Source organism: Aspergillus glaucus (assembly GCF_001890805.1).
Source record: "Aspergillus glaucus CBS 516.65 unplaced genomic scaffold ASPGLscaffold_3, whole genome shotgun sequence".
NCBI lineage: Eukaryota > Fungi > Ascomycota > Eurotiomycetes > Eurotiales > Aspergillaceae > Aspergillus > Aspergillus glaucus.
This window is the reverse complement of record NW_019170455.1, coordinates 1,109,678-1,131,503: the sequence shown is the minus strand read 5'-3', so window position 1 is coordinate 1,131,503 and position 21,826 is coordinate 1,109,678. Positions and strand designations below refer to the sequence as shown.

Genomic DNA, 21,826 nt, shown 5'->3' with positions numbered 1-21,826 from the left:
TGTGGTCGTGGTGTTCTGTGTAATGTGCATCAGAAGGAGCGCGCGATTGTGCCATAACCAAAATCATTCATGTATCTATTTGGATCCTTCACGCCACTGTGACAAAAAACGGTGTCTCCCCCTCCTTGGCTTCAACTGTGCCCATCTTCAGAAGCTCATCTCCGACTGCCAACCGGAGCTTTTCAACCGTAGCCGGACTGTCCAAAACTAAAGGCTCCTCCACCCCATTATCTTGACGAGCACTTCGCAATGCCTCCCTTAGAGCAAACAATACCGTCGAGCCCAAAAACAAAGGCGGCTCACCACACCCTTTGCTGCTTTGTATCGATCGCAGATGTTTCCAAGACACACCCTGGAGGAAGCTGACGTTGAATTCCTGTGGGATGTCGCTGAATCCGGGAATTTTGTAGTTTCCAGGCCCGCGTGTCGCCAATTGTCCAGTCCGCGTCCAAAGACTCTCTTCCATTGTAAAAAGACCCTGTCCCTGGACGAAAGCCCCTTCAACTTGGCCGTAGTCGATTGCGGGATTGATAGAGCGTCCGACATCCATTTTGATATCCGTCCGCAGCACAGTATGGTCTCCAGTGAGGAGGTCCAGCTCGACTTCAGTGCAAGCGACGCCCTAGTGAATTAGTATCATAGTCAGAGAAAAAGGAATAACGAGATGACTCACTTGCGTAAAATAATAGTACATTGGATTCACTTTCTCCGGATCGTACACTCCCCATTCGTGGCCAATCTTCGGCATCTTCCAGAAACCGCTAGCCACGAGGTTCACACGATCCAGATAAGCCGCATGTGCAATCGTCGCCATCGAGGCATCTGGTCCGTATCGGTCGCGATACGGTTGAAGACGCTCGTTGAGTTGGTCGCAAGCGTGTTTGACCGCCATTCCATTAAGATCACTGCCGGAAGAGGCCGCCGTCGGCGAGGCATTGGCTGTCTGATAAGATGAGGTGTCCTGCGTATAGATGGAGTCAACGGAAACGCCCAACTCCTGGGCCGCAACCTGGGCCATTTTGGTGTACAATCCCTGTCCCATTTCGGTTCCCCCGTGATTGAGTAGGATCGACCCATCTGCGTAGATCTTGACGGATGCACCAGCTTGGTTGAGATGGAGTGCCGTGGCGAACGACAACCCGAATTTTGTCGGCACAAGACATATTCCGCGCTTCTTCCAATGATGCTCTGCGTTGAATGTGGCAATCTGTCGTTTTCGCTCATCATAGCGCGCCTCCTGTCGCACCTGCTCCAGAAGGAGCGGAACGTGCCAGTCCTCGTCAATGGTCTGCAAAAATGGGGTCCGATCGCCTTGTCGATATAGGTTCCTCAGTCGTAGTTCATCCACGGGCATTCCCAGTCCCTCCGCCACAGCCGACATGTAGCTTTCAGCGATGAACATGCCCTGCGGACCTCCGAAACCTCGAAAAGCCGTATTGCTGTGCGTGTTTGTACGACACACCCAACCCCGGATATGGACATTCGGGATCTGGTAGCAATTGTCAAGGTGAGTACAGCACCGGTCCATCACGGCACTGCTCATATCTAGCGAGTAGCCAGCATTGTTGTAGCAGTCAGCGTCAAGGGCAACCAATCGACCATCCTTGACTCCAACCTTCCATCGACACTGAACCGGATGGCGTTGGCCGGTTGTCATCATGTCCTCGTCGCGATTAAGCATTGCTCGCATCGGTCGCCGCTCCTTTTTCGCCGCGATGGCCAGTAAACATGCCACTTGAACACTGCGAGACTCTTTACCACCGAAGCCACCACCCATACGCTTGACTCGCGCATTGATGCGATTGCTAGGCACGCCGGTGACTTGGCTAACGAACTCTTGTGTCTCCATTCTGAAAAAAGAAGGTGTCAGCTTGTCAAGTTTAACAGGGATCATAGTTGTGCTGGAACTCACGTATTTTGGGTGGACGACCAGACTTCCATTGTACCGTCCTCGACGTGTGGAATGACCATTGCTGCATTCGTTTCGAGATAGAAATGCTCTTGACCCCCTACACGCGTCACACCGGTGAAGACCCTATCGCATCGAGCAAATACGTCGGCCATTTCGTCTGGAGGTGCTCCTTTCCTCAACTCTTTGCCATGGTGAAAAAAGCTTTTTGCCTCAATGGCTTGATCGATGGTCAAGATCGCTGGCAAATCTTCGTATTCAACACGGACCACCCTGGCTGCTGCTTGTGCTTCTAATTCAGTCTCTGCGTACACCATTCCGATCGGCTGGCCGTGAGAATGCACTTCATCCGTGGCGAAAAAGGGCTCATCGCGGTTCACCGACCCCCACAGATTTCGGTCAATTGGAATGCTGTGCCGGTCGATGTAGCCCACTGCGAGCCCGGGACCAATGGCGAGTGTCCAGTCGACTGAGATGATTTTGGCGTGCGCTCGTTGAGACAATACCAGAGCCCCACAGAGCTCTCGTGCTGGGGGCGGTATGTCATCAACATACTCAGCTTCACCTGTAGCGTGCTTCAACCCCGACAGATGGGGTATCTGCTTCCCGACAACTCGCTGCTCATGGGGATTATGATCATCGCGAGCACCCGTGGATATTTCACGGTGAATTTCATCAACGCAGTCTAACTCCATAGCTGAAGCACCTAGGTTAAGGTCCCTCACAGCCTCGTTCCAGAAACGGAAGAAAAGCGACAAAGTGAGCGTGCGGCGGTATGTCGCCATTCCTCCAGGAACGCCGTACGGAAGGCTAAAGTCTCTCGTCAGCGCCCGCAGGGCATCGTATAAAGTCTCCTTATCATTCCACTTTCTCCCGGAAAGACTAGTTCCGGCCTGGTAAGCCAAAACTGTTGTGGGCGCCATGCCTCCATAGGCGAGCGAAGCGTGAGTTACTACTCCATCTCCGTCGAACGTCACGCAAAATGCTGCCGCCACTATGGCAATGTCATCATCTTTTCGCTTCGCCTGCTTGTATGACTTGGTGATTTGCAATCCATTTGGCGGTGGAAGAGGGATGCGAATCTTAGTGATGACTGCTCCTTCACGGAGAGCAGTCTTCCGATATCCTAAGAACATGGAAATCATAGGGATGGATTCCTCCCCTTTCGGACTCAGCGTCATGACGGTGGCGTTCACGGCCAGCAAAAGTGGGTTCATATCAGAAATCGGAGACGCGGTAGCAATATTTCCAGCCAGGGATGCTGCATTGCGAATCTGCCGTCCAGCGAAATATCGCAATACTTTGGCCATAGCAGCAAGGGTCGTTCCACGCTTTCCCAGTCGGACACTTAACTGGCGACATGTTTCTTCGACATCGCTAAGAGACGCATTTCCGCCGACGACGAACTCTGTCAATGTACTTGGATCTCCTGGCACATGAATAGTCGCGAGTTCTTCGATGTCGCCCACAAAGACAGATACCGGAAAATGTGAGCCCTTGAAGCGAACGTCGACTTGCATCTCACTGGCACCACAAACCAGTTTGGCCATAGGAAAGACGGCCAATACGTCGACCAGTTGCGCCAGGGTCACAGGTCGAAGCCATACCCGTTCCACATCGCCGTAACAGATGGGGAGATGGACATGTCTATGAAGGCTAGGTGGGAATATGATCTCGGACGCTGGTGAGTACGGTATGAGATCGAATTGAGGTACTGTCGACTTGGGACTAGATTCGGTGCTGGAAAAACTCGTTCCAGAGCTGCCCTCGCTCGCGAGTGGCGACGGGGGTGAGCAGGTCGTACTCGGTCCGTCACGACAGCATTTTCCGGGACGGCCACATGAGCTCGTTGTGCTTGGTGATTGGGAGTGGAGGCTGTATTCTTCCACATCCCTTGTGTGGTCCTCAGAGCTTTCTGAAAAGGCCGTCTTCGAATCCGCCAGCCGGCCCTTGAGATCCGCCTGGACGAATGTCTTTGCAATCTGCAGAATGGGTTTGTATCCGGTACAGCGGCACAAATTCCCATCCAGGTGTCCCTTCATCTCAATTTCCTCTTCCGAAAGGTCAAATGAGCCGGTGGTTGGGTCGTAGGCATTTCGAATGACGGCGTATAAGGACATGACAATTCCAGGGGTGCAGAATCCGCATCTGATATGGTCAGTATAAATCCCGATGAGAAAGCCGGCATACTTACTGAGAGCCATGAAGCTTTCCCATTCGCTCCTGCAATGGATGCGGATTCTCAACCGTTCCCAATCCTTCGATCGTGATGACATGCTTCCCGATTACTGTTCCACGCATTAATGTTGCGTTGCTTCAGTGAACGTCAAATGGAGTGATACTAACCACCAACCAAGGGATAAAGACATGCGTTGATTGCCAGATGTCTGATCTTGCGAGAATTATGCCGAGTGTCTCTGGTTTGTAGCACCACGGTGCAGGCACCACAACCCCCTTCGCCACATCCCAACTTTGTTCCTTTTAGACAGTCCTGGGACCGAATGAAGTCCAGCAGCGTCCATTGAGGGTTTGGGTTGGTTAAGGCGATCTTCGTTCCGTTGAGGTAGAATGAAATAGTCGACGACGTGTAAGTCAGGTTAACGAGCTCCTGCAAAGCTTCGCCAGGAGGTGTGAACGTCTGGCGAGGAATAAAGACCATATCTGAGATTGGTGCAACGTATAGTTAGTGAGTATTAAGCATACATTGTTCTCTGTCAACTTTGAGAAGTGTTCTTCGACAGCTGCAAAGAAATTCAGTCTGCAAGAGCCCTTTTCTTCCATAAATCCCCGCGCATATCGAGTCTAGCAGTATAATCCCTGGGCAATTTATCATCATGTGCTATCACCATTATCTCTATTGGCAGAAATTGGCGTCATCCTTTGGAGGTGGGTGTCCAAGAGTGGGGGGATCCGATACAATCAACCGATTTGCGATGTCAATCTTTGCTTGGTCGACGAAGTAGTCTTACGACTCCTTCGTTCTGATCAAAGAGAAAGGGTTAGCAAGAAATTCGGATTCCATGATCGCGTTCTACCTCGACGTACCGTCCCCCGTCTGTAGGTACACCATGAACCCCAACGTTGTCTTGCAGCGCGATGATAACTAACAGCCATCCTTGTCATACCCCTTGTAATAGTTGGCGCATAAGACGGTTTTCTGGGGAATATGACACCCCGTGAATCACAGCAGATGGCAGTTCATCACGAAGACAATATCGCATTTCTGGCTGCTCACGGTTCGACGGAGCCGCTCTACTGCTGTATCTTGTGGTTAGCACGTCTTCTATGGACAGTGATAATTGGGCTACTTGCCAGATCTGATTAGATTCGTGAAAGTGGGTTGCTTGCAGGGAGTAGATAGAGTGGAGTAGGGAAAGGAAAGAAAAGAAAAATATACGGATAAGGATAGATAGATTCATATAGGGTTAGGTATTTATTCTTTAATGGAAATGTCCAGTCAATTGAAGCTAACTAGGAAGCAAATGGCGTAGAGCAGTGTACGTAGAGTATCTAGTCTCGATATATATATATCGTCCATGGGTTCTTTCCTCCTACATTCCTGCTCAATCACAAACCGACCAGACGAAACAACACCTTCATCGCATCGTGAACTACAGTCCAGCGTACCGTTGCCAGCTTCTGTGCCATTACTTTCATCAACCCTTTTGTGGAATACTTCCCGGCCAGTGACGCCAACTCGTCCAGACTTGAGCACGTCGTCATGGCGACTATCAGCAACGACATCTCCGTTTTGGCCTGTTCATTGCTTTGAGGGCATTGGGTTGGTGCGTTATGACCTTCTTTTGGCAGATGGAACGCCCAGCAGGTCAGCGTCGCGAGATACAGACACCAGGGGAAATGGAATGCGTCCGCATCGTCCCAGTCATCCAGACTCATCACAGCGTCCTGCAGGATAAAAGACGCGTGTTTTGCGGCTTTCAGTGCCATCCCAGATTCGTCCTGGAGCCACTGGGGGATGATGCGTCGGGATCGCTCGATGTCGTTTTGTGTCACCGCGCGTCCAAGAATGTGCGGTGTTCCGGCGCAGATTTGTAGGTCGAGGATTTCTACATTCAATGTGATATGGGCTGACCGATACAGCATGTGGGCCGCCATCTTGATACCAGTGAACCGGCGAGGGTTCTCCGCCTGACCCAGTTTCATTGCCATGCAGTCTGCGTCAAAGTCGATCTTCCACAAGTCATATGATCGCCCTATCCGGTGCTTCCACGCACCAGCCAGCTCGGGAGTCTCCGATCGAATCGTCGTTTGATCTCGTCGTCTCAGGTCTGAGGAAAGCGACATCAGTCCGTGCAGGAGGAAGATATGCGCAAGGGGGTTGAGATGCCGGGGACGGTGCACGGCGTGGGGAGCAATATATCCTTTGAGCGCCGATAGAAAAGGGTGGTCGGGCTCTTTTATTGCGCACTGGAGCCACTGCTCCGGCGTTGAAGCTTCCCAGGTACTGGCCTCGCAGGGCAAGGGGAACCGCATCTCGAAAGCGGACATACATAGGGACTGCGAGAAGAGCACCGCGTGTTGAGTATCCCACATGAAACAGTGCATCGCCAGCCGCTTCCGCTGCTCCAAGTCCATTGCTTCTGCCCAGGCGTGTTCTAGGTCCTTGGGTCGACTGCGGATCGTGGGTGTTTGGATGACACAGCAGTTGCTGCGACGGATCATCTTGATGAGTACACAGTGAAACAGCTGAGCTCGATCTCGTTGTTTTGGACCTGCGCGCATCTTGCCAAAGCAGTCAATCAGGAGCATTGCCTGCAGAACCCACAGGTCGGGCTGGGGAGAGAAATCTGGGTGACAGAAAAGCTGGTTTCGCAAAGAGTCATGGATTCCAACCGCAATCTGGTGTGCCTCCCGACTGCTATATGTTGCTCCCAGACAAAGAACAGCAGCTAGAAATACCGGTTCTGCTTGATTAGGATTGAATGTTCCTTGATGGATTAACGGGTGCGCTACGTTGAATCGTGAGAAGAAGAGGTCACAATATCCCTGGAGAGCTTCCAGTGATAACAAGGGCGAGGCGCCGCTCACGTCCTTGGCGTTTGAAATCAAAGCCAGGACACTGCTTCGCGCTTCATCTGTCACTTGAGGCAAGCGAGGTCGAGACGGTGTATCCAACTGCGGATGCCCAGTCATCCATTCCATCTCCGGGTACTCCGAGGCCGTCTGATCGGCTTGCTGGTGTGAAGTGCTGGACGATGTGCTAGCGTCTGGATACAGGCCTTTATCGATCAACGTTGCTGCTTCGAGGAGTATCGACGAAGGGTCCAGATTGAAGTCCAGATCAGGACTACAAAGCTCCACAAGCTCCCCAGAATCCATTTCCCGGGTTGCGTCTCTCTCTTCCCCCGGAAAGGATGCGATTGAGTCTTGGTTGGGAGAGATTGGTTCCAATGGCCAATCCAGATCGACAAAGGCGTCATCCAGACAGGAGACATCGAAGAGCCAGTTGTAGTTGTGAGTGACTGCAAAAGGCATGTTGAAATCCATTGCTAGGAAAGCGCCCAGTCAGTGTTGCCATCGTCTTCCAAACCACACTGATGTACATACCCGTGTCTGCGGTAAACATGTCGCCAAAAGGAGAAGTACCCCACGATCCATCCGCTGCGTCGAATTGCCCCGGAATTGGTTCAACGTATGGCTCGTAAGGACCACCGGGCATCATAGGGGCCAGTAGTGCATCCTCGTCACTGATCCCAATATCACTGTGTTGGTCATGACCCTCGAGATGGGCAGATGATGGAGGAGAAACAGGTGCCCCATGGGGATAGTCGTGGGATTCGATAAGCCCAGCATTCCCTTCACTTGCAATTTCGAAAGACGTGTGCGATACAGAACGTGTATGTCTATTTGATATCGCCTTCCTAGCTTGTCGTTTAGCCGGCTTGGTCACGATCGTTCCGTTCGGGGCGCGTCGAGTTCTTTTTCGGGTTTCTAATATCCCCAGACCAGGACCACCGGCTTCTTCGTCTCGCTTTGCATGTCTCATCATGTGTCTTGCTGTTTGTGTGTCAGCGCTTGCAGTGATTGCGTTTGGGAAGCACTGACTGAGCAAATCAGGCCTGTTGAAGTGAACAGAGCATCGCTCACAGGTGTATCCGCTCCGTGGTTCTTCATGGTTCAAAGAATGCCTCCGCAAATGCTCAGCGCGAGTAAAGGCCTTGCCGCAATTAGGCCAGTCACAGATGTGCGATTTCACGACCATGGGGATAAGTTCAGAGCAACAGACACGGTCGTTTTCGCGGACGGAATACCCAGAGAACAATCGGCCATTCCCGATTTTGAAGGATTACGCCTTCAAAATATCAATGATTGATTAGCGACCAGACTGATAAGACCGTCTCCAACTCCGCATTTACAAGGATCTTATCAGGTGTACAAGGTACGATTTGCATACATTGGTAGACAGGACGGAATGAGATTATGAGCCCCGATAGGTCATGCACCATCATGATTTGTTACTGCGCAATACTCTTTCCGAGCTACAGGAAATATCGCCATTCTGGACTGTCTTCGCCAAGTGTCAATTGGCTCGTTTCAACCTCATGCCCTCGAAGCCGGACGCCTTGCTCTCGATCTCGCCTTTTATTCTCGGACCTCATCCATAAACCCATCCACAATACGCCAGCAATACACACTACGTTGCAGCAGCAGGTAGCTACTAGAGTTGGGATGTACCTGGCATTTCCATGTTAGGAAACGCATCACTGTTTGAAGATGGGCGATGATACTCACTTTGGAGCGTATTCCGTGCGAAAGGTGGCAGCGCTCAAGACGCCAGCCAAATTTCCCAGCCCGACGAACAGTCCAGTGTTTGATGCGCGCGAGTTCTCGTGGATGTTGTTGTTATTATGCCATGCGTGGACGAGACAGGACGGGATGTACGATCCAGCCGCCATGAGAAAGCACGCAAAATATGCAACGCCTTTGTGCTGGGTTACATTTAAGGCCGCGAGAATTAACATCCCGATCAGCGACAATGCCAGGGAGAAGACGATGTGAAACGCCCTTTCGCGAAAATAATCCGAGGATGTCGCTACGCAAAGTAAGACTACTGCGCCGACCAAGTTTGGAGCAACCGTCCAGAGATTGGTTTTGACGACCGAAAAGCCCAGCCGTCCAACGATCTACCAGCAAGTGTTAGTCGACTCGCCCGGTTGGCGATGATATGACTTACCAACGGGAAGAAGTTCATCGCTGTTGCGTATGCCACTGGATACGTGAGCGTTATAATACACCAAACCGGGAACTTCCAATTTCTCCATGTCCGAAAACACTCTTTCAGATTCAGTGCGGTCTCAACGTCGACCGAATTATCACGTAGTAATCGTGCATTTGCTGCTGCTCTCTCCCTCTGGTTCAGAAACCAGGCATTCTGGGGGCCCGCCGGAAGCCAGAAGAACCCGATAATCCCTGTCAAGAATGTCATGGATCCCTCAATAATGAACAGCCACTGCCATCCCTGCACGGAGGGGTGGTCGATTCGGAAAACACCGTAGGAAATGAGTCCACTGAACGCTGACGCTAGAACAGCAAAGGTTTGCAGAATTGAAAGACGTAGCCCCATTTCACCTCGCGTGTAGAAGAGCGTGAAATAGAACGTAGCGCCAGCGAAGAATCCGGCTTCGAATACTCTATGCGTTGGGACCAGTTAACATACAGGGCCCGTTATGGGAGAGAAACGGCTTACCCGAGAATAATGCGAATTGCAAGTAGACTACCAAAGTTGGTAGCAGCGCATTGACAGAGCGACAGAATTCCCCAGACAACGGTCACTGGCTGTGGTCAGCATTTCTCTCTTTATCGCTGAAGCGCCATACTGAATGAGAGCATAATCCTTCCGGAGAAACGTTTGATCAAGAGATTCCACGGCAAATCACACAACCCAAACGGGATGTAGAAGAGGATTATCATGAGCGAGTAGCCATTTCCGGGAAACTTGAGGTCCTCTTCCAGGCCATCGGTTTTGGCGTTGGCCAGGTTGCTCTGACTGCATCAGCATGCTTCCCCAAGAACATTCCGAGACGATGAGCATACACGGTCCATGCAATCGAAAAAGTACATCTGATAACATTATTTAGCACAAATGTAAGCAGCAAACCTTGAAGGATCCGCTTACCGTGCATAGAAGAGGCAGTAAGAACCAATCTACCTTTCGGACTGGTGGATCGTGAGCATATTCTCTGGGTCAGTTGAATGAATCAGAACCACGACTGACCATACGACCTCTCTGCATCATGATCAATATAGACGGTCCTTTCACCATCATCGCTCTCCGGCTTTGAAACGTGCTCTGGGACAAGAACCTTGGAATTCTGCATATCGAAGCTGTCGCGTTATTTCCGCACATCAGCGGAGGATTGGGATAGTCCATTATTATGAACCGCCATAGCTCTGGATATCTGTATAGGGTACTCTTCAAACCCCTGTTCCGACTCCAGGCGGCTTATCGACAGACATTCTTGATATCGTATCGTACCCCATCTTCGAGCAAGTAATGTGAACCCCACTTTTGGTCTTGGACGGGGTCTAGAAAAGAACCGAGGATGATATCGAGGGCAGAGGTTAGCATAGGTATTCTGTGCGAAACAGTCAAGATAGTATCAAACGTGCGAGCCCGAGGTAGCTGGTCAAGCAGGATATAATATTTCATGCTGAAAGAATACCAGGTCGTATCAATCCACGCCATAATCTACCCGTGCGATCACAATCGCCATTATCATCAACGACGGTAACCAAAATGTCTGCTAGAGCTAGCCCACCAGTTCTGGACTTTTCGCGTAAGTTAGTCGTATCGAGTGATGAGCAAGGCTGACTATGATAGCATTCTATGGCGAGGACAGTGCCGCCAAAGCCAAGCTCGTTGAGAGCATCAAAGAATGCTGTCTGTACAATGGGTTTTTCCAGATCATCGGCCATCGGGTGCCGATCGAGTTGCAGAAGGCAGTTATGCGATGCATGCAGCGATTTTTCGAACTGCCCCTCGAGCGAAAGCTGGAGATTGACAAAGGTACGACATCCTCGAGATCATCGCGAATAAGCTGTACTAACTTTAGCAGACAACAACACGTTCAACAGAGGCTACGAACTGCTGCGTTCTCAGATGTTGGAGGCCGGCACCAGTCCTGAGCTCAAGGAAGGACTGTACATCGGCGAGGAGATACCGGAAGACCATCCGTACTTTATCCAAGGCAAGTTGAACAGCGGTCCGAATCAATGGCCGCAAACAATCGAAGATCCTGAGGAGTTCCAGCGCACCTCTATGGAATACTACCGCGCCGTATTCGACTTGACCAAAGACGTGCTAGGCGTTTTAGCACTGACTCTGGGAGTCGAGGCGACGCATTTCGATCCACTTACGGATGGCGCAGTGGCGACAATGCGATTTCTGCACTACCCAGCGCAACCTAAAGATGTGGACGAGAAGCTAAACCGGGGGATTGGCGCGCATACTGACTTCGGATGCGTGACTCTGCTATTACAGAACGAGGTGGATGGCTTGCAGGTGCTCGATGTACCCACGGGTGAATGGTTGGATGTCAGTGGAGTCAATATCCAGGTTGTATTTTATACCAGCGCTGACTACAAAGTACAGGTGCAACCCATCCCCGGCGCATACGTCGTCAACCTGGGTAATCTATTCATGCGCATGGCCAACGACAAGTACAAATCGAACACCCACCGAGTGATCAACAAGTCCGGCCGCGAGCGGTACTCGATCCCCTTCTTTTTCAGCGGAAACCCTGACTACATGTGCGAGTGTCTGCCCAACTGTCGTGAACCGCAGGAAGTGTCCAAATACGGTCCCATTACCGTTGAGCAGGCTGTCACGGCGGCGTACAAAGAGAGCTACGGTCGAGCGGAGAAGTACAAGCAGGATATGAAGGTCAAGCTGGAAACTATGGCGAGCCCGGCAGTTGTGGCCGTATAAGCGGGTGGTTCCATGTTTAGTTGTGCAGGTATCGCGTAGGGATGGCTGAACGAGACTTGCTGAAAGATCTAAAATGATATACAGTAGAAACGACCAATGAATCTATATTTTGCAGAGATTAGGTCCTATATCTTCTGTTCTGCTGTGTCTACCAAAGGTGGGCAGTATAGCACCGACCAAATTGCTATCATCACCATGATCAGCTTCAGTATATCAGACAGTATCATCCCACTCTTGGATCACCTTATCCTGTGAAGGACTTAGTAGGCCTTAACAGCATAATTGTAGAGTCCATAAAAAATCGTTGTTTCAGCATATGTTGGACGTATTTGGTTCTACCAAAGCAGTGGTAACGGTGCACCAACCATGCAGGATAAGGAAAAGAACGACATCCAGTCCGCCACTGCTGCGCCTTCTCCATCTGTGGAGGAAGGAAAGCTTACGTCCATCGACGACCCCCAGGTTGAGCAATTCTATGGCTCGTCTACTACTGAGTCGTACAGAATTAAATCTGAACTGGTGGGCAAATGTCTTGAGGAAATTGGGATGGGACGGTAAGTCATTCCATCCCCAACTCAGCGCGTGGATCCTCTGATGAGCTCCTGGCAGATTCCAATGGCAACTCTTCGTGGTTACCGGTTTCGGGTGGATTGTCGACAACGTGAGTCACCTTATGGATTAACTCTGCGACGTGCTGATACCCATGAAATACAGTTAGCATCACAGGGTCTCAGCAGCGTTCAACCCCCAATCAAGCTTGAACTCCCCGGAATCACCCAAGTCAGCTTTAGCTCCGTGGCGTACCATGCTGGACTTATTGTTGGGGCCTCATTCTGGGGCATCTCCAGTGACTTGATCGGTCGACGACCGGCGTTCAACTGTACGCTGTTGATAGCAGGAATCTTCCTGTGCGCTGCAGGAGGCGCGTTGAATTTCATTGCATTTAGTGCTCTTTGGGCTGTTATCGGAACAGCGGCTGGGGGGAACGTGCCCGTGGACTCGATGCTATTTTTGGAATTCGTGCCGGGCAGGTGAGGAGTACTGTTCATCCCGGAAGATGCGCGCTGACGGGAAGCAGTCATCAATGGCTTCTGACAGCCTTATCCGCATGGTGGAACCTCGGACAGCTGATTGTTTCCCTAATCGCCTGGGTGTTCCTGGCAAATTACAGCTGCCCAACAGATTCTACTCCAGACACATGCTCTCGCATCGAGAATATGGGATGGTATGACCCGCCTCCAGAGTAACCATCCATTGATACCATCTGACCAGGGCAGGCGATACACGCAAATCACCATCGGTGCATTATCGCTGGCTTTTACCGTCATCCGCATCTTCCTGTTCAAGATACCCGAAACCCCGAGATATCTCCTATCAAAGGGAAGAGACGGCGATGCCGTTGAAGCAGTCAACCATGTGGCACGTCAGAACAAAAAGTCCGAACCACTGACGGTTGAGATGCTCCAGGATATCGACGCGCAGCTGGGGATTAGCACGACCCATACGAGAGCCGTTGGTCTCTCCAATAGAGACATCGTTCGAGAATCGCTGCAGGATCTGAATGGCGCGCATTACAGGGCACTGTTTTCGACCAAGAGACTCAGTCTACATACGGCTCTGATCTGGCTCATCTGGCTCACTATTGGTACGGTATCTCCCTGTGCTCCCCGGAATAAAGGAGTTAATACATACCAGGAATCGCATATCCGCTCTACTTCAACTTCCTGCCTTCGTACCTCGCGACCAGATTCACCCAGGACTCATCACTGGACCTCACGTATCGCAACTACTGCATCGAGTCCGCTGTTGGCATCGTGGGTCCTCTTTCCGCAGCCTGTCTGGCAAACACCTTTTTCGGCCGTCGCTGGATGATGGGCCTGTCTGCTATCGTGACGGGTGCATTCCTCTTCGCATATGTGGCTGTCGATACATCCGCGACAAGTTTAGCTTTTGCCTGTATCACGGGGATATTGGCAAACTTCGGTAAGTCAGCATACAATTTCATGTGGGGAGACAAGGTCTAACTGAACGATGCCAGAATATGCCGTTATGTACGCCTTCACCCCCGAGTCCTTTCCGGGTCCGCATCGAGGGACCGGCACTGGCACGGCAGCTGCATTGCTGCGCTTTGGGGGTTTGGCGGCCAGTTTAATTTCGGCTTATACGGGATTCACGACTGCTCCAATATATGTGAGTGCAGCCCTATGGATAGGGGTCGGAATTCTCTGTTTTGCATTGCCGTTTGAGACCCACGGACATGCAGCTATATAGATCAGACCAGGGAAACGAAAGTGTCGTGGATAAAGACCTCTGGGGTCGAACATTTCATTTCTGGTCTCATTGCAAAGACAAACAAACATGCATGCAAAACCTCAATTTGATAGAAACCAAACCTTGACAAATTCGAATATATATGGTATCATCGCCACAAACAAGCAGTATGAATCATCCAAGAAAACCATGGTAATGGACATATTATCCCCCCACTAGACCCGTCTAATATCCCTCCTGGTCCACTGTGTTTTCCGTGTAAACCTGCAAACTGTATTTGGCGAACTGGCTCCTCTCCCGCAGTCGCCGTCCATAATAAGTAAAAAGGAATGGCGTGGCACAAAACACAGTTGCCACAGATGCCAAAACGGACACTGCAACATTGGAACCTAGTGCATCGAACATTTTATCCGCAAAGAGAGGAAACATAGCTGACAGGACTGAGCGTGCGAGGGCAAGCGCCGCAAACCCGCTGGCCGCGTAACCCAGGTAGCTGTCGGCCATGTATCCTGCCAACACAATGCTGAACTCATTGAGAGCGAAGCCAACCAAGAATAGCGGCAAGCAGCTCACAAACCAGTGTATATTCTGAATTGCTGGAGGAATAACCCAAGCAAACCACCAGAGGCCTGTTGCCAACGCCGGCGCGGCCACAAAGAGACCCATCAGTTTGTTCTCGGGCAACGATGGATGACCCTTCTCCCGATGGTGATTGGCAATGCGAATATCCCAAAGGCGAGTAACAATGTTGCCCAGGAACCCAAGAGCAATGGCAAAAAATGGAAGACTGGACGGCGCTGGCGCGAAGCCCATTGACTGGTAAATCGGAGGTAGAGCTTCAGTAAACAGATAGATCAGGGCGACACAGGTCCCCTGCATCATCGCGCAAATGAACACAATCGGTTCGGCGCAAAATAGGCGAATTGGCCTAAGAAGAGCCGTACGCACAAAGGTGCGAAAGTCGGGCGTATGGTCGGGATTCAGCGGCTGGAGCGACTCGTCCCCAGTCATCTTCCGCAAATGCTCGACCTCCCGGGCGAGCAGGAGCGATGGCCGCGATTCTTTGATCAGCAATAGAAGGCCTCCTAGGAACCCCGTAACGATGGCGGAAATATAAAACACCCATCTCCTAGCAGGCACTCGTTAGCAAACTCTAGACAAACATGCAGCCATTTCTTGGCACGGCCTAGGATAGGGAAAGGAATGCAAACCATCCAAGACGCGTAGTGATGTGCATGCTCATCACGGGCCCCGTAGCAACCCCAAAATCAGCGATGGCGAAATACACAAATATTAGCCAGATGCGATCCCGTGAATTGAACATATCCTCGATGCTACCAGTGATGACCACATTGGGAATCGCGGAGACGAAGCCGGTTACGGCACGGCCAACGACGGAAGCTGCTGGTGATGGAACGGCGGCAATTATGACACAGAATATGCTGAATATGGCCGTGCTTATCACGTATAGCCCCTTCCGCCCAAATGTTTCGGAATAAGGTGGAAATAGAATATTTCCGACGCCCTGCACTAACGAAAAACTGGTGCATTCGTTAGAGTTTGGTATGCCGCACGGATCGACCAGCACACTCACCTAGAGACGTATAGGAATATCGACAAAGTAAGACTGATGCCAAATTGGTGACGAGCATCTTTCGCGGCCGTTGCCTGTCAAGCATGAGAAACTTCCTTCGGGAAGGACGATTTAGGGCTGTGGATTGACTTACTCCTGACGTGCTGACAGCGGTACTATTGGAAAAAGGTCAGCTCCTCCAATAAAACGCGTCCATTGGGGAACATAGCCGAGCCCACTCACGTATAGAACTCCAGAAGAATGATGACGCCTATATCGTAAGCCTTCCGTAGCGGATGCCAATTTCGTGGATGTCGTGGATTCGTGTTGGCCCAACGGACGTATTTTCCATCCGGCGTCAGTTCCAGTTCTTGCTCCGTCAATGCTGTTTGGAGAAGGGTAAACTCTGCGGTGTGACACTCTTTCATCGTGGGATAAAGCCTCAGCAATGTGGTGCCGAGGACGAGGTTGAAAAGAATTCAAAGAAATTTGCTGGTAGAAGTACTCCAGAGGAACGACAATCAAGGGATACAAGTGCCTTTCACTTAGCATGATATCGACATCGAAAAACCCAATTCACGAGCATACTCGGCTTATCCACCCCTGTATGTCAATGCACCAGTTCCGTGGATGGGCTCGAAATCATCCATGCGGTTTGCCAAACGATTCAACGGTTGGCCGCGTGGCATACCATTGGTTATGACTCCTGGCTGGGGCGGAAAGACGCGAGAGATAGTCCAATTAAATAACAGATACGCGCCTAGAATGTGGATTACTTCCCCGGTGACGCTGGTTTGTTGGAAAAGAACTCCCAACGTGGCCCTTGCTGAGCGAAGCTTTTAGGCCTACACCTACTAAGGACGGACCCAGTCGTAGAATGATATCATTAATCATGCACGGAGAATCTGGGCTAAATGTCCCGTCCCGTATACCCCCGTTATTGTCATCTTGAGAACAGAGAAAATACAGAAACCGAAACAGGATTTCTCCAATGATTCGCATGACGATTGGAATACCGACTTCGAACGGATGTACGCATTACTTTGCAAACTGTTCGTTTCTCAACCTCCGACTCGTGTTCCTGATCCAGTCACTCAGTGTGTCGGGTATGCGTAACTCAGTGCAACCCAGGAGTAACTCCATGGTCCTATTGTGGGTCGGAGTGCCGGACATTTCTAGATGCGAGATTCCACACGGCGAATTCCGTATCTCGTACTCTCGCCTATAGAGTTGATACTTGGCTCTGAGTCGAACGAAGTCATCGATTGTACGAAGTTGAATCATCTTTGGTGGACGCTCTGAGGGCTCCGTCTGCCATACTCCGCACATTCCTCGGATATATCGGACTGAGAGAAACTCGGGGATTTTGCGTCAAGTGAAGATCACACTCAACGGTCATACGGTGCATGTTTCACATTTCTAGACCAAGTTCTATCTTGTAATACGTCAGATAAGCGATGTGATTCTAGACGTCCGGGTGCGGCATACCTTTTCAACCCCATTATCTTCAGCCGTTTGAGCGGGTGATTGGCTGTACGGGAATCTGTGAGGCATTGTCCCACCACGGATAGCAGATATTGGCCACAGTTCATGATTAAGGCGTTCTGAACTTCTAGTATACGATTAGAATCCCTTGAGTGAAGGTCTGAAGGACAACCGGATCATTCCTTTTCCGCTTGTCGCAGATCTAGCGGCAATAAGATGGCGCTATTCCCAGGTGGGTAATTGATGCCGCGTTAGACGCAGCTCGCCATGTCCGCCAATCCGGTGTCGACTACCTCTCTGCTTGATCAGTAGGGCATCGACGGTCCGTTACCTTGACAGTCGACCCATGGTCCTTAGTTTACGTCTCCTGTTGATTACCTGGCAATATAACATTACGGCGAGAAGACTCTAATAGCAAAGGAGCCGAAGTACGTGTTTTGTTGCGCAAAAAGTTGGATTGTCTGGAGACCGATTAGGGAGCTTGAACACTAAAGGAGAGGGGCGAGGACATGCACAATCCAGAGTCAGGGGTATGCAGAAATACGGATGTTGTGGAATGACTCAAACGAGAAGAGAAGCGAGATGCAGTGGAGGTCATTATGCGTATCATCGAAAGTGGCAACCAGGTTGATTCAAACTCTTCCCCTGGGACGACAGAATGGGAATGGGCAATGGAGCTCGTCTTCGCTTCGCTCGTATTTTTATTATGAGAGCTACTGGACCCCAGCACCACGTTGAGGTGCGAGCTCGTCGCTGGAGGGGGCAATACTTACCTGATACTTACCTCTCCCGCACGGCTGCCAGCCTGCCACCTCTCCATCCACGGCTGGACCTGTGCCTTTGTTAGAGGAAATCCATATAAACGAGAGGATCCGAGGATGGTCACTCACAGTCTGTCGTGCTGCTTACCTCTCTTTTCGATCCTGTACCTCGACCTGTTTCCCGCGGCTCTCTCCTCACTTACCTTTTCCCTTGCCTTTATACTTTCCTCTTGGAGGAACCGCAACGCCCCATCAACCCCCTGCTCCTGCAGGCTTCTAATATCGGTCATAAGCGCTCGACCTACCTTGTTGCTTGCTTCCTGCGTTTCCGTCCCAAGATCAGAGGGACATCGGTTGCATCGTTGCGTATACAGGTCGACCGACAGTATGACCATTTCGACTTCGAATTCTGTCGTTGCTTAATTTTCTCTTCTCACGGAGGGAAGACGCACCCCGGAGTATATCCAATACAGTTGCAGCTAATCTCAGCCTGTTTCGTCATCGCTCTCATTTTTCTGCTCGGCGTGGACTAGTAACGGCCTTGTTGGGCTTTGTCAGTACTCATATGTAGACTCTTTGTCGGGGAACTCACAATATTCTTTGCAGTGATACAAACTCTGTCGGCCCTTTCTCCAGAGGCAACCGATGCTCACATTAACCATCTGGACAAGGTTCTCGTCTGTATCAGACCCCTGGCAAAGGCTGACAACGTACTGTCCGGGAATTTCCTCCCGCGAGCTTCCGCTTCGTGCTTGATGCAGTTGAATATTCAGGAAGTGTAGTCTCCCAGAGACTGGGAAAAAATAACGAAATCCTTGATATCACTTGGGCTCACGCGCTGGGTCGGGTGGCGTGAAGGAGGATTTCTGGCGGGACCGGCAGGTTTATCAACAGCATCGGAGACAAGGTCTATCAGGGACGCCTGCTCTCAAGATGTCTGCACAAAAGTGCAACCAGTTAAGGAGCTCAAAAACATCCAACGAAAGGGATGAGAATATGCTGACTCGAACGAGAATGGAGGGTTGTGGAGCATCGGTCAGCAACACAAGGGAGTCTGAAGACAGATGACAAAACCAAAGAAATGGATAAGGAATAGAAGGACGTTTACTCACTGGGCCGTAGGCGGCTCTGCCTTCCTCTTTTCTGGATCCTCGACTCGTTCCTGAACTTCGGCCTGCTGCCCTTCATAAAACAAGGTCTAACTGACGCAAGCAGTGGGAGAAGGGGGGTTGTTCCTGAACTCCTCTAGGGTATGCACGGCCTTTTGCCTCTCTGTTTTGGAGGAGCTTGGAGTCACTCTCAAGCTTTCGGCAAACATTGTCGGGTTACCCCCTTCCGTTGCAGAGGGTATGGCATTCCACTGGCCTCTTTTCCAAGCATCGGAAATGCATAGTCCATTGCAACGTCCCAAGGTCCTGTAATCGGTCAGCCGCAAAAAGGGAAGGGTGCTTCCCTAAGTCCCGGTCAACTAACCCGCTTAGCTGCCCTAGGTTGTCTGCGACGCTTGGGCAAAGAGTGACATTGCCGGTTCCGTAAAGTGTATAGATGGGCCGACAGTTCGATTAATCTGCCCCAAGTTATCTGAGACGCTAAGATTAGCATGGCTACCCCTACATTCTGGAAATGAACTCACGAGCACGGAGTCAAAGAGAAAGCGCTTGCGCATGTTGCTGTTTCCAGTCACAGAGAGTGTTCTGGCATGGGAGGGAGAGAGAAGAAGTACAGCAGGTAAGTGTCAGACGCCTAGGCCTCCAAGATCGGAGTGGCATTGGTGGCATTGTCCATTTTGAAAGCCAGGTTAATCCCCGAGGCAGTTGATGCACTCATCTGTGGCCCGGATGGTCAGTCCAGGTTTGCCATCCTCCTTGTTGAGCTGCGCATCAAGCTGAGTAACAGCTGCCTGGAGATGTTGAATCTCAAGCGCCTTGGCAGCCTGTCACAGCACCGCGTGGATCCCGCCAAAGTAATCTCCAACACAGTGCAGGAAGTCCATCCATCGGACCATTTTTGGGAATTCAACGTCGGAGGACGGGATACCTATGCCCGCATCAGTGGTAGTCGTGTACTTTAGAGCCTGCACATCACGTCGTTGTTTCTTTTCTCTGGGCGCTATGGACTGGATTAGAAGATCTGGGCCATACGTTAGTGGGTGTCCTGTCTTGAGCTGAACCGGGTCTTAGGCTCACCTTTCGTCAGCGTGTCTGGTCCGAGCATGAACTGAATATTCGTTCCGTTTGCCGCTGCGTTGGCTCCAGTTGCAACGATCGATCCTGAACCGAAGGCTACACGAACAGCATGCAGATGCGTCGTGTTTTTTGCTGGGATCCGTGGAATGGGTTCGAGGGATCTGGGCCATACGTTAGCGTAAGTTTTGAGACGAAATGATGTCCAGGCTCACCGTCTACCCGGATGTGGACAAGGGTATTCGGTGGAGCTCTTCGCTCATGATCTCGATTGCATCTTCTCCCGGCGCAACATTCGAATCCGAAGTCCAAGGGAGAAACATAGATGGACAGCCTGCAGACCATCTGCGACTGATGTGGGGACTGTTCAAGGATCTGGGTCACACGTTAGCCTGGGACCTGTTCAAGACCAAATAGTCATAGCCCACCTTCCAGCAGTCGAAGTCCCGTTCGATGGCGAGTATGTGAGTGTCACGCTCGCATGATGGGATGGTCTTGGATGCGTCGAGGAAACGCTCGAGCTCGAAGCCCGAGGGAAAGGATTAGATGAAGGTCGAAGATATTGCACGTGTCTCTGGATCGTCGAGGGCTCTGGATCATACGTAAGTGTGTGTTCTGACTTCAGGTCAGTTGGGTGCTCACTCACCAGGAAGGTCTCGCTCGATGGAGACTGTACAGGCTCCATATCCAGGCGGTTGGATACGGACGAGAGCGGGCTAGTGGGAGCTCGAGGAGATCTCGGTAGGTGTAGGATTAAAGGCACGTGGCACGGATAGCGTGTGCAAGCACGAAGAGTCACAGGCACGTCTACAAAAGCCAATGTAGACATGGTGGTCAGACAGGAGACACAGATAAGAGAAAGAGAGATAACAGATATAGAAATAAGAGATACGGAGAAGGGATAGAACAGAGACAGAGAAGAGACAGAGAAGAGAGACGAAACGAGAAGTGAAGGATGGGAGATGTGAAGAGATAGAGGAAGAGAAAAAGAGAGTAGAAAGAGAAGAGATTTTAAAGTAAGGAAAACAACCCAATGCTGGCAACGGGAAAGAGGCAGGACGATGTCCCAATCGGGAAGTATGTACCTCGCCCGGATCATCGTGTTTCCGCTTTCCAAGAGATCTGACGTTCGAGATTGCGCTAAACCCAGATTAAGTAATGACATAGATGCAAAAGAAAGAGAGAAACCAGTCACATTTTCTATCAGCACGTTCCTGTGCATACCAGCATGGAGCTCAGTGAGTCGAGCTGGAGGTTCTTCTGAGCCGCTCCGTGCTGCTGTTGTTCTGCTCCGTGGTTGCCCTTTCTTTCCTTTGTCTTTTCTTCTTTCCTCTTTAGATAGCTCGATAGCTTCATGGGAGTATACATGATTTATTCAACGGCTGGTCTGCTCGAAACAAGTTTTCCGTGCTTCGAAAGCTGCAAACCACTATGGCCTAGTCACTAGCATAGCGAGCTGATTGTTTGTTAGAGTTCATCTTGTGCAGAAGAATTCTGTCAAAGGCACCCAGGCCCCCAAAATGACCTACATCTAGTGGTTCGTGCCTGGGAGAAAATCAGCCAGTCTGGCTTCTATCAGCCTTATCCTCAATATTGGCCTCTATCGCTCGCAGAAACGTTTCCACGGCGATGCCAGGTTTGGTCTGATGATTCAAGCGACTATTTTTGCACACATATTATAGCTGTCTAGTTCTT

The 21,826-nt window shown here is 50.8% G+C and overlaps 5 protein-coding genes across 5 annotated transcripts; 1 reads left to right on the top strand and 4 right to left on the bottom strand.

Moving 5' to 3' along the window:
• Positions 1 to 88: 88 nt before the first annotated feature.
• On the bottom strand, positions 89 to 4,568 carry ASPGLDRAFT_118039 (uncharacterized protein; the record flags this gene model as incomplete). The annotated part of the gene is made up of 5 exons (XM_022539923.1): positions 89 to 622; positions 674 to 1,850; positions 1,913 to 4,057; positions 4,104 to 4,197; positions 4,256 to 4,568. 5 exons carry the CDS (start codon positions 4,566 to 4,568, stop codon positions 89 to 91), a joined length of 4,263 nt encoding a protein of 1,420 aa, XP_022404633.1.
• A 794-nt stretch (positions 4,569 to 5,362) lies between these two features.
• Positions 5,363 to 10,248, bottom strand: ASPGLDRAFT_72104 (MFS transporter/fungal specific transcription factor domain-containing protein; the record flags this gene model as incomplete). Its single annotated transcript, XM_022549594.1, has 10 exons — positions 5,363 to 7,419; positions 7,478 to 7,927; positions 8,018 to 8,087; positions 8,470 to 8,605; positions 8,663 to 9,054; positions 9,105 to 9,561; positions 9,618 to 9,702; positions 9,748 to 9,913; positions 10,047 to 10,087; positions 10,146 to 10,248. The coding sequence occupies 10 exons, from the start codon at positions 10,246 to 10,248 to the stop codon at positions 5,477 to 5,479; spliced, it is 3,843 nt and encodes a 1,280-aa protein (XP_022404632.1). The 3' UTR covers positions 5,363 to 5,476.
• Positions 10,249 to 10,667: 419 nt separating this feature from the next.
• On the top strand, positions 10,668 to 14,129 carry ASPGLDRAFT_64019 (uncharacterized protein; the record flags this gene model as incomplete). Its single annotated transcript, XM_022548732.1, has 11 exons — positions 10,668 to 10,707; positions 10,752 to 10,937; positions 10,987 to 11,465; positions 11,523 to 11,813; positions 12,297 to 12,412; positions 12,468 to 12,519; positions 12,573 to 12,889; positions 12,937 to 13,083; positions 13,136 to 13,503; positions 13,554 to 13,841; positions 13,897 to 14,129. 11 exons carry the CDS (start codon positions 10,668 to 10,670, stop codon positions 14,127 to 14,129), a joined length of 2,517 nt encoding a protein of 838 aa, XP_022404631.1.
• Positions 14,032 to 16,502, bottom strand: ASPGLDRAFT_43025 (putative MFS multidrug transporter). Its single transcript, XM_022545727.1, has 5 exons — positions 15,946 to 16,502; positions 15,857 to 15,878; positions 15,724 to 15,797; positions 15,341 to 15,670; positions 14,032 to 15,258 (listed from the first exon to the last, which is right to left on the bottom strand). Exons 1-5 carry the CDS (start codon positions 16,128 to 16,130, stop codon positions 14,355 to 14,357), a joined length of 1,515 nt encoding a protein of 504 aa, XP_022404630.1. The 5' UTR covers positions 16,131 to 16,502; the 3' UTR covers positions 14,032 to 14,354.
• Positions 16,503 to 20,504: 4,002 nt separating this feature from the next.
• ASPGLDRAFT_43021 (uncharacterized protein) lies at positions 20,505 to 21,165 on the bottom strand. Its single transcript, XM_022545726.1, has 2 exons — positions 20,785 to 21,165; positions 20,505 to 20,733 (listed from the first exon to the last, which is right to left on the bottom strand). Exons 1-2 carry the CDS (start codon positions 20,958 to 20,960, stop codon positions 20,535 to 20,537), a joined length of 375 nt encoding a protein of 124 aa, XP_022404629.1. The 5' UTR covers positions 20,961 to 21,165; the 3' UTR covers positions 20,505 to 20,534.
• Positions 21,166 to 21,826: the final 661 nt, after the last annotated feature.